Raw genomic sequence first — 12,322 nt, 5'->3', positions numbered from 1 at the left:
CTGGCAAAGAAAAACAGACACGCACACAGTTATTGATTCCTGTTGGTGATATAAAATCTTTCGCTTTTTTTAAATATGTGTACTAAACGGAACGAGAGAATGATAAAATGATGTGAATAGAATAACATAAATCGATTTACGAATTTTAAACATGCACAACTATAAGGAAACAATGTTATTAACTGGAAAACATTGACTAAAATCTATCATTATATTTACACTTAACGGCGACAAAGCAAAGTACATATCAACGATATATTTAATTCGGGGATATGAGTTTAAATTTAGTTTAGAACAGATAAAGCATGTTTCGAGGATTCAAGAGGATAGTAACGAAAAGGAATGCTTGATGTCCAGTTTACCTGCATCTTCCAGTTGGAACAAACTGGAAGGCCTTATCGAAGTGTACCACCTTGAAATCCTGAGTGCTGACTCGAGTCATGTTGAAAATTTCATAGTTATACTCACTGGAATGAGAAAGCGAAACAATAATATATATATATATAAATATATATATATATATATATATATATATATATATATATATATATATATATCGAACATTCACTATGAGACGCACATAAAAAGGTGATTTTGTGACTAATATAAATTATAATACTGGAGAACATATAAACTCACACATTTGTGGTAAGTTATAATGTTCGAATTTGTTAACAGAGTATTTGGCATGAAGGTATGTGATACAGGAAAAAGTCATTCTAATAATTATTCCTATGTCAAATTTGATTGGGAACAACCCCAAAGCATATGCAAAAAGTATTTGGATCGACATTTTCCATCCGAGAAAATGTAACGAATCCTGAAGTCTTATGTTACAGTATAAAATGTTGTTGTCTTTATTATTTTATATGACTCAGTTGGCTAATAATGTGATTTTTTTAAATCAATGGACATTTTTCTCTCCTAAATTGACAAGTATTACTAAGAAATATGGATACATTAGGAATAGAGTTGTTTATTGTGTGACTAATTCCGCATCAGAAGAGAACCTTACGACATTATCGTGACTAATGCAAGGAAATGGATGTCCTTAGTAAGGTTATTTATCATTGGAAACATAAGCTTGTGAGAGATATGGAAACATGCATACATACATACATCCATCCATCCATCCACGCACGCACGCACATACATACATACAAACATACATGCATGCATGCATGCATGCATACATACATACATACATACATACATACATACATACATACATACATACATACATACATACATACATAGTTTTATGTAGAGAGACAAACGGACGGACGGATGTATAAATATATATCGGGACGTTAATTAGAACAAGATAGACACTTAGAAAAGGACAGAAGACAATGAGAATCGTACAGATAGACAAATAAATTTAAACAAACGAGACAATAGAAAACATACATCAGAGGGATAGACAGACAGGCCGACAGGAAAATAGAGAAACGGATAGACTTACGTAGAACAACATCCTGGGTTTACAAAACGGTTGATGTTAGGAATTGTGTTGGACACATATGACTGTAGATCGTTTTCCCCTCTGTTTCTGTGGAGCTTGACTACGGGTAATCGTGTTAATTCCTCTGGGGCTACAAATAGACCTCTATAGGAATTAAGAACCACTTCTCGAACTGTATTTCTGGATTGCCAGTTGGCACATTGACATCCATTAACCCACCATCTCTGATGGGAGCTTTCCACGTTCAAGACACAATATGCTATGAAGGACAAAGTAGTCACAAACATAGACAACCGAAGTCTGTTAATTATCATATCTGAAAATGGAAATAGATAATCCATAGTGATCATAGAAAAGTACAAGGCCATTTATTTCCCACAGTACAATCTTGACGATAGAGGAAAACTAAGCTGATTGTTCAAGTACTGGTACAAGAGTGTCAATCCATGTATTGCATAAATGTATGCATTATGATTGCATGTGGAATCCAGAAATGCTTTCACTTACTAATGCTTGGAGCATCATCTACAAGAGAAGCTATAAAAAAGCCATGGCATGGTAGACAGATTTATTTTCCTTTCAACGTATCAATGGTGATTCTTAACGTCCTGTTCTCGTCCTGAGCCCGCGGCAAGTTGTAAAACAACCATCTATGTCATCCTGTACCAACTTCTAATGAATATATTGGTGCAACCATGGTCTGTGGCGAGAGGTCACTTTCATCAGATAGAAAAAAGACGTATGTTTGACCCTACTGAAGCTATTCAGCTAATCTATAAATGGGACAAATTACAAGGTCCACGAAAGGTCGAGTGCATCCTACAGCAAACCAACCGCGTTTGTGCCAAAGTATGTAAACAAGAGACACTGTTTTCTTCCACTTAGTCAATGGCGGCCAAAGCTAGTTATTCTTTGGCTACTTCATTTGCAATATACCTCAAAAGCAGTTCTGTTGGTTGGGGAAACAGTACGAATAGTATAGTTCTCACTGGTATTTCGACGGTTGTTGTGGTATCATTTATTGCAGCAATAAAGACAGCTTACTGTCCAACTTACGTGGATCAACACACCCTACATTTATTGCAAGGATATTGTTCATTGTTACGCTATTGGTAGCCCAGGGGCATGTGCACGAATAGTAATGTAAATGATGTGGACATATAAATGACTTTAAAAACCACATATATGAATATTAATGTATTTGCACACTTACATATTCCACGGCAATCACAATGACAGCTTTTGAGACTCCATACTTAATTTCATCTTTATTCGACAAATTATACATTTCAATATTTTGAGAGCATGGATTGTATTTTATAGGGAAAAAAACTCCAGATCACAGCTCGAAAATAATTTTATTTTCCTAGATCGTAATACATGCATAATTATTTGAGGAAAAGAAATATTAGTCGTAAAATTATAATCACTAATGCAAGTACCTTAGATGCAGTTATAACGTTCACCTAACAGTGAAAGATGCGTATGACTTTTCAGTTCCTGAAATAGAATTATAAATGGACTGTAAAAGGTATTACATTATAAGCGATTTTTATGTATACTTAATTTAATTGTTCGTTAGTTATATTTTAATTTTTTTTATTACATGCTATTGTAATGTAACATTGTATGTTGGACTTGACCTTGTCCAAAATTGAGTTCATTTCTGCTTGACCCAAATTGATTTTGTTTATTTTATTCATTGTAAACAACTAATACATAGCTAAATTATTCTCTGTGTGTATAAGCTTAATATCAGGATCATTATTAAAAGAAGATGTAAATATATTTAGTTGGGTATAAGTGTTGGAATTTCCTGAGTGTAATCCAGGTTATGATTTTGATTTTGTAAACATCAGGATCATTCTAGAATGCAATAGATGTAATAAAGTTTCTTTTAGAAAATGCTAATTATAACCTGAGGTAAAGTAGAGAACTATATAATCTTGTAATTACGAGGACTTGGTCATTCGTGCTTTAACATTTAGCACTTTCAAGTTGTATTATGTTGTGTCCACTTGGGAAGAATCTTTGTCTTCAAACTATTGAATTCAAGTGATTATTTTCTCTGGAATTAAAAAAGTGCTCTGATAAAATTCTTGGACAGAGAAATTCACTGGAATTTATACTGAACTCAGTGATGGAATTATATTACAATGATTAAGCAAAACAATGTTGACACACAAACACACTAAAAGCTACAACAGACACCTCATATCCTTGTTTTTGGAATTCTTAGGGACTTTTTTCAGGATTTTAAATTACTAGGACTTGTGTCTGTAATTCTCGGATAAATTTTAGGATTCAATTTGCAATATCGTGTGTCATCTATTGTCATTTTACTTTGTATTCTAGGGAAATGAATTATTTGTTAAATTCTACAAAGCTTGTTGTCTTTCACTCTCTCTGTTAGTTATTTTAAGAGCATTAGACTCCTAACAGAAAATTGTTGTCTTTCACTCTCTCTGTTAGTTATTTTAAGAGCATTAGACTCCTAACAGAAAATTGCGCGCTCGTCTTTTGGATACGAATTTCGCTAAAGATTTTCAGAAAACTTTGTGTTTGAAGTTTAGATTCACGTATTTTTAAAACAAATTTCTAACTCCCATGTATTATTTCACATTTTAAATCCTTTGTGAAACCAACAAGCGTTTTACAATGTCATCTAAAGCGGAGATCTTTATTTCAAATCCTACCCAGGATGAATTGCTTGACCTTGCCAGAAAATATGATCTTTCTGAGGCAAACGTTTCTAAGCAAGAAATAAAAAATATTTTTGTCAAATATTTGGTGGAAAAGACTGTTGTGGATAAAAGTGCGATGGATTTGATTAGTAAGTCTGTATCCTACAATAACATAAATATAAAGGAATTAAAGTTAAAATACAAGATGGATTTATAGTTAAAAAATCTAGAATTTTAGAAAGAGAAAGAAGAAAAACAAATGCAGTTGGAGAAAGAGGAGAGAGAATGACAAATGCAGTTACGGAAAGAAGAAAAACGAATGGAATTGGAGAAAGAGGAAGGAGAGAGAAAATGCAGTTGGAGAAAGATTGTTGTTGTTGTTGTTGTAATGGGTTTAACGCCATTTTTCAGCACAAGATAGGCTATACATGGCGGCCAGTATTAATGGTGGAGGAAGAACCCGGGAAAACACTGGAAAGAACCACCGACCCACGAGAAGCTACCGGCAAGCTTTCTCACATACCCACATTAGCCGAGCCCGAGACTCGAACCCACACAGACAGAGGTGAGATGGCAGTGATTTGTAACGGAGAGCGCTTTAGACCACTCGGCCACTCGGGGCCCCGTTGGAGAAAGAGGAGAGAGAGACAAAGACAGTCACAGAAAGAAGAAAAACAAATACAATTGCAGTTGCAAAAAGAGGAGAACCAAATGCAAATGCAAAAAGAAAAGAAAGAAAAAGATATGCAGAGAGAAAAGAAAAGGAAGAAAGAAAATAGCAGAGGGAACGAGAAAAGGAAGAAAGGGAATATCAACTTAGATTAAAAGAATTAGAGCTGGCAAGAGAAAAGCACATTCCTACTTTACAAATTTAGGTTTTGATGTTACTAAGAATATTAGGTTAGTACCCCATTTCCGGAAAAAAGAATTAGATCAATATTTTGTTTATTTTGAGAAAATTACTGAAATTTCGAAATGGCCAAGAGAACACCGGACTCAATTATTACAATGTGTACTGACTTGCAAAGCTCGTGATATTTACATTTCACTGTCACTACAGCAAAGTTCTGATTATGATGTGGTTAGGGAATATATCTTGAAGGGTTATGAGTTGGTACCTGAGGCTTTTTTATCGACACGGTTTTCGGAATTCTAAAAGATCAACTGACCAGACCTATGTCGAATTTGCATGGGAAAAGCATGACCGTTTGATTAGTGGCGCTCTTCTAACAAGGTTAATAAAGATTACGAAAATCTCAGACAACTCATATAAGTTGAAGAGTTCAGTAATTACGTCCATATTGACATTAAGACTTATCTTCATGAGCATAAGGTCGAAACTCTAGAAAATGCTGCTCGTTCTGCTGACCTGTATTCCTTAGCTCATAAAGATTATTTTGTTAGTAAGTCTTCCACTCTGCTGTCTTCTTTTAAAAAAATATTTCAGCCTAATACGAGCTCTTCCAAATCTCAATATGGCACAACTTTTAGAAATTAAATTTTTGATAAGATTGATGAGAAGTCCTTATTTCTTCCCACATGTACCTATTGCAAAATGAAAGGACACGTTATATCTGATTGCTACAAATTGAAAAATAAGCAGCAGAATCAATACAGATCTATTTTTGAAATGCTCTTGTTTCTAAGAGGTGAAGGTCACGGCCACGTATCGGAAGAAATTCATTTGTTGGGCCTAATAAACCCCAGTCTGATTTTATTATGGAGAATTATGAACCATTCATGTCGAAGGGTTCTATATCACTCATGGATGATTCAACCAATCCTATCTCTGTTATAATTTTAAGGGACACAGGAGCTTCTCAGAGTATTTTATTATCAGGTACTTTGCCGTTTTTAGAGAAGTTTTCTTCCTCTAATTAGAGTGTTCTTATTCAGGGAGTAGAGTGTAGCTTTGTTAATCTTCCTTTTCATTGTGTAAATATGTCATCAGACGTAGTCTCAGGACCCGTGGCAGTCGGAACTGTGTATGCTTAACCCATCGAGGGCATTCATTTATTACTAGGCAATGACCTAGTTGAAGATAAGGTTGTGGTTAATCCACTTATAACTAACAAGCCTTGTTTGGATCAGAAAGTCGATCCAATTGAAAACGAAATCCCTGATTTATACCCTGCTTATGCAGCTACTAGAGCTATTGCAAATAAAGATCTCGAAAAGGATATTGCTCAGGAAAGTATTCTTTTAGTTGACACATCTGTTGGTCAGGCTTTTGATAAGGTCAGTTTCAATCATCGTTTGGATCAATCAAAGGGTATTTATCACAGTAATCCTCTTTTAACAACTCATTATCTTTATTCTAATCTGGGTGACAATCACTTGTTGTCAAGCAGGAAATAAATCATGAGATCTCCTGTTTGTTTCAAAAGGCCATTAGTGAAACTGAAGCCACATAAATACCTGTTTGTTATTTCGTTAAAATGGGATTTTGGATGAGAAAATGGAAACCATTTGAGGTACCTGCTGGTGTCGAGTGGTCAGTGAAATATCAAATTGATGTTCCAAAACTGAACAGAATGAAATTCTAAGTCTGGCCCACGAAACTCCATTGGCTGGTCATTTAGGGATTAATAAAACTTATCATACGTTCTTGAATCAATTTTATTGGCCAAAAATGAAAAGTGATGTTTGCAAATGCTGAAGATCTTGTCACGCTTGTCAAATGGTAGGAACATCCAATCAGAAGATACATGGGGCTCATCTGCAACCTATTCCTGCATTTGACGAACCATTTAGCAGAATAATGGTAGATTGTGTCGGTCTCTTACCTAAGACCAAGTCAGGTAACCAATACTTGTTGACTATAACGTGTGCGTCAACAAAATTCTCAGAGGCAATTCCTTTGAGGAAGGTTAAAAATAAACAATAGTAAAAGCTTCGAGAAAGTTTTTGTTATACTAAGTTTGGCATTCCCACATCTGTCCAATATTGTCAAGGATCAAATTTTATTTCTTGATTTTTCCAGCCAGTTATGCATTAATTTAGCATTGAGCTATTCGAGTGAAAATTGAAATTAAGGTATGACAGAGCTAGAATGGAGATAATATTTCAGTTTCGTGATAGAGGTCTGTCTCTCTTGCTCATTCTTTGAAGTTTTTTTCAGATTAGTTTTCTTCAGGTTAGGTATTATGGCTCTTACTAAGTTAAGAAGAAAACATATTAAATTGCAATGACAGTACTTCTGGGATGTAAATAAATTAAAGGAGTACCAGTATGCTGATAGAAATAGCCAGGTTAATCACGCAATTAATTTAGTTTTACATGTCCCACACACTGAAGATTTAATCGATGGAATGAACTGGAATAGCAAATCTTCGGAATTCAGAAATTATGAATAATCTGGACCAGAAACTTTCTCATTTGCAGTAACAAGAAAAGAATGAACAAAAACAGCTATTACTTGAATATGAGCACTTATTTCCACATGTTGCTACAAGAAAAATAAAATCTATCGTGACGTTGTAGTTGTAATTTCCACACCTGTGAAACAACGTTCATCCAGGCTGAACCCTCTCAAGTTGCAATGTTTGAACAAAGAAATTCAATATTCGCTGGAGAATGATTTCAAAAAGCCCACTAAAATGACTTGAGTTCACTATGCATATTTGTTCTGAAACCAGATAATATTTTCCGTATGTGCGCTGGTTATAGGAAAGTGAACAGTGTGACTAAAACAGATTCGTTTCCATTACCAAGAAAACATAACTGCATCGATAAAATTTGAAATGCCAAGTATGCCACCAAGTTTGACCTTCTGAAAGGATTTTGGCAAATTCCACTGACGGAAGGAGCAAAAGAAATTGCGGCATTCGTGACTCCAGATAGACTTTATCAATATAAAGTGATGCCGTTTGGAATGAAAGGTTCTCCTAGTACTTTCAACGTTTAATGAACATGATTACATCTGGTCTAAATAATTTGTGATGCTTACATCGATGATAAACCAGCATACTATTTTTCTAAGATATTAAATAAGCACCAGAGAATATATTCCACAACCGAGAAGGAAAGTTTGACTTTGATGCTGGCATCACAACACATTGAAGTCTATATTAGTTTAGCTCCTTCTCCGATTATTGTGTTTAGTGATCAATACCCACTTAATTTCATCGCCAAGATGAAAAACAAAAATCAGAAATTATTAAGGTAGAATTTAATTTGCAGGAATATAATATTGACCTCAGGCACGTTAAGGGAAAACACTTTAATAGCAGATGCACTTTTACGTGTATAGAAATATATTGTTTCATGGATACTTTATGTCATTCATAAGATTTCATCTTATGAATTTTTTTACTACATTTATATTTAACTTATAGTAAAAAGACAGCGTTATTGCGTAAATCTTTCTTTATTTTTATGATGGAAAGTGTTATGTATATTTAATTGTTTATTAGTTATATTTTAACTTTTTTATTAAGTCTATATTAGTTTAGCAACTTCTCCGATTATTGTGTTTAGTGATCAATACTCACTTAACTTCATCGGCAAGATGAAAAACGAAAATCAGAAATTATTAAGGTAGAGTTTAATATGCAGGAATATAATATTGACATCAGGCACGTTAAGGGAAAACACTTTAATAGCAGATGCACTTTCACGTGTATAGAAATATATTGTTTCATGGATACTTTGTGTCATTCATAAGATTTCATCTTATTAATTTTTTTTACGACATTTATATTTAATTTATAGTAAAAAGAAAGCGTTATTGCGTAAATCTTTCTTTTTCTCTATGTTGGAAAGTGTTATGTATATTTAATTGTTCATTAGTTATATTTTAATTTTTTTAATTACATACTATTGTAATGTAACATTGTATGTTGGACTTGACCTTGTCCATAATTGAGTTCATTTCTGCTTGACCCACATTGATTTTTTTATTTTATTCATTGTTAACAATTAATACATAGCTAAATTATTCTTTCTATGAGCTTAATATCAGGATCATTATTAACAGAATATGTAATTATGTTTATTTGGATATAAGTTTTGGAATTTCTTGAGTGTAATCCTAGTTGTGGTTTTGAATTTGTAAACATCAGGATAATTCTAGAAAGATTTTTTCCATTAGTAATGAATTTCGTTTTAGAAAATGCTAATTGTGACCTGAGGTAAAGTAGAGAATTGTATAATCTTGTAATTGTGAAGACTTGGTTAGTCGTGCTTTAACATCTAGCACTTTCAAGTTGTATTATCTGTGTCCAGTTGGAATGAATCTTTGTCTTCAAATTATTGAATTCAAGTGATTACTTTGTGATGTTTAAACTCTTTTAAACAGTAACAAGAAAAGAGTGAAGACAACAAGCTTTGTAAAATTTAACAAATAATTTGTCCCTAGAAAAACAAGGTATAAATAAGAAAGAACTTACGGTTCTACGAATACAATCCAAAAATATTCCAAGAAGTGAAAAATAGAAGTCACAGTAATAAAATGTCCTAATGAAACTGAGTTCGAATCCCGATTAAATCCAAAATGGAAGGCGATGGCCTACGCTGTGGTTAGCGTCGTTCAGATGTGTCAACAGTTCTTAGTTAAATTACAGAAAATAATAGTCTAGTGTTTGAATTCTGTGTAAATTCCTATAACTGTCTTTGTCCAAGAATTAATTTAGAGCACAAGTATTTCCAGGGAAAAAATTCGCTTAGAATCGAAATAATTTAAAGGAGAATGAAAAAAATCAACTTAAACTGGCAACAACAAAACACCTTTATGTGTCAATGATTTCAAGCCCGATTGACCAAATTCTCTATAGAAAATAGTTATACACTAATTTAAGATGCAAAACAGATTCCGGCATGAGGGTCACATGATCATGTTTATAGAACAACATATAAGCTTTTTACATGCCCAACATCACGTATTCCCAGAACGGCATTGACTAAAACCTATGATTTTTACTCTGGGAAAGAATAAAAAACATTTTTAAAAAAGTGGTTTACTTTGACTCTTACTGATTCTGAATCAAGGTCAGAAACTAGGTCAGCATTAGATACAACGTTTTTATTATTAGGTATTTGCGAGAAGAAAAAAAAACAGTCAGGTCAAACTAATTTCTGGAAAATATCAAATCCAGCAAATAAAGTTATTTTACAATATCATGTAATAGAATAAATAAAAAAATTCAAAAAAAAAAACAAAAAAAACTAACAAACAAACAATTAAATTTAATAAAATATAAATTAAATTAAATATACATAACAATTTCCTCTGGAAATACAAAGTGCTCTGATATAATTCATGGGTAGAGATATTCACTGAATTTATGCTGAATTAAAACATGGAATAATATTACTGTGATTCTACAAAACACTGTGGACACATCAATACTCTGTCAGCTATAACAGACCCCTCATAGCCTTCAGCTTTTTGGATTTCTTCGGGACTTTTATTGAATTTTATTGAGGACTTTAAATTACTAGGACTTGTGTCTGTAATTCTTGGATTATTTTTTGATTTAATTCACAGTACCGTATGTTCGTTTTCTCAGTTTCGCTTTGTATTCTAGGGAAATAAAATCATTTATTAAACTTTACAAAGCTTGTTGTCTTGCATTCTTTCCTGTTGCTTATTTTAAGAGCATAGACTCGTATCAGTGATAGATGCTTTGATGTGTCGCTACACTACTCTAACCAATCAGCTGTTATTTCGTTCATTGGAAGTCTCAAATAATACTATTGATATTTTGACTTTCATTGTAACCGGATATATGCTGACCAGTGAAGAATGTTTCTCGTGTTTCCTACAGCGAAGTTTGAAACAGGAAAAGGGAAATACACCAAAAATTGTTTATTCGCAATTGGTTAATTCTTTTGCGTTAGATGATAAGGCGAATAGGTTTGACGAATAATCTAACTTGTAAATGCGGTGATTTGTTATTACAAAATGTTCGTTTTAATTTTTTTGTCAGGCTTTATCAGGTAAGACTGTATTTTAATCTAGACACAATTTATTATTCTTGACCATATAATTTATTTAAAGGACATTTTTGTCGGCTGGAGGATTTTCTTTGAGACTTTATATATAATACGTGACTGCACCATCTTTTTCTATTATTCGAAAAGTCATCTAGCAGTAAATGCTCGGATACTAATTTGAGTCCATAATTATTAACATATTGACCTAATAATGTCTCTTCCGATATCTCTTTAGAATTACTTTAACATTTAAACCAATGAGCATAGAATATACCAGGAATTTAAACGATTTAAATGATATATAATTACCATTATACCCCATATATATATATATATATATATATATATATATATATATATATATATATATATATATATATATATATATATATATATATATATATATATATATATATATATATATATATATATGTGTGTGTGTGTGTGTGTGTGTGTGTGTGTGTGTGTGTGTGTGTGTGTGTGCGTGTATGTGTGTGTATCTTTCAAGATGGTCCTTATTTATTTGCTTATACATATGTAGCCAGCATATAGATGAATTTCGATCATTCTGTTTTTCAAATTTCGATCATCTGAATCATGGGCACCCGCACATAGGTTCAAGAGGGCGGGACACTTGGCCCCTGCCAGGTTTCACCTCTAAAATGTTTTGGACTACATCCGTAAAATATAATAGCTGACAACTTAATGTTTGCCACCCCTCTCCCCGAAAATAATTCTACGGGCGCCCATAATTTTAACGCTGGTCATGACTGGAATGACTTTCTCAGTCCGTTGTAGATCAGTCTCTTGGCCCCATGACATTAGAAATTTCAAAACAACCGATAAGTCGATCTCAGTTTTTGGCCAGAAGGAAAATATTTGCTTTCCTCGCTTAGTCGACGCATAACGTTTACGCGGCCAGAGCCAGCATACCAAAAACCTACGTAAGTAATATTATTTAAAGAATGACTAATTAAAAATTGTCTTACTGATTGAAATGATTGTTGATCAATCGAAGAGCTTCACCTTTTACCGACAGTTGCAAGAAAGGTCCTCTGTATCAAGTTAATTCTACAGCAAACCTTGATACACAAACAGCATGGTCTGAAAAAAAGAAAACAAACCTTTTTACATAGGCAGCATGGTATGATAAAAGGAATACCAACTTTGATATACAAACAGCATGGTCTGAGAAAAGAAAACAAACCTTTTTACATAAACAGAATGGCAAAGAAAG

The 12,322-nt window shown here is 33.2% G+C and overlaps 1 protein-coding gene across 6 annotated transcripts in view; it reads right to left on the bottom strand.

The window, feature by feature from the left end:
- The window catches only part of LOC149800590 (uncharacterized), a 50,821-nt gene that overhangs the window by 3,366 nt on the left and 35,133 nt on the right, over positions 1–12,322 (bottom strand). For 3 of the 6 annotated variants that reach the window (XM_089954550.1, XM_089954551.1, XM_089954549.1), the window contains exons 2-4: positions 12,075–12,189; positions 1,466–1,781; positions 363–467 (exon numbers count right to left, since the gene is read on the bottom strand). In XM_089954550.1, coding sequence (XP_089810676.1) covers positions 363–467; positions 1,466–1,779 — 419 coding nt within the window. In that variant the 5' untranslated portion in view covers positions 1,780–1,781; positions 12,075–12,189. Of the gene's footprint in view, positions 1–362; positions 468–1,465; positions 2,586–2,907; positions 2,952–12,074; positions 12,190–12,322 lie in introns of those variants that run through there. The other 3 variants (XM_089954553.1, XM_089954554.1, XM_089954548.1) reach the window with 3 other exon arrangements.

Source organism: Sinohyriopsis cumingii, chromosome 4 (assembly GCF_028554795.1).
Source record: "Sinohyriopsis cumingii isolate HCF-2022 chromosome 4, ASM2855479v2, whole genome shotgun sequence".
Taxonomy (NCBI): domain Eukaryota; kingdom Metazoa; phylum Mollusca; class Bivalvia; order Unionida; family Unionidae; genus Sinohyriopsis; species Sinohyriopsis cumingii.
This window is presented reverse-complemented; position numbering and strand designations above follow the sequence as displayed.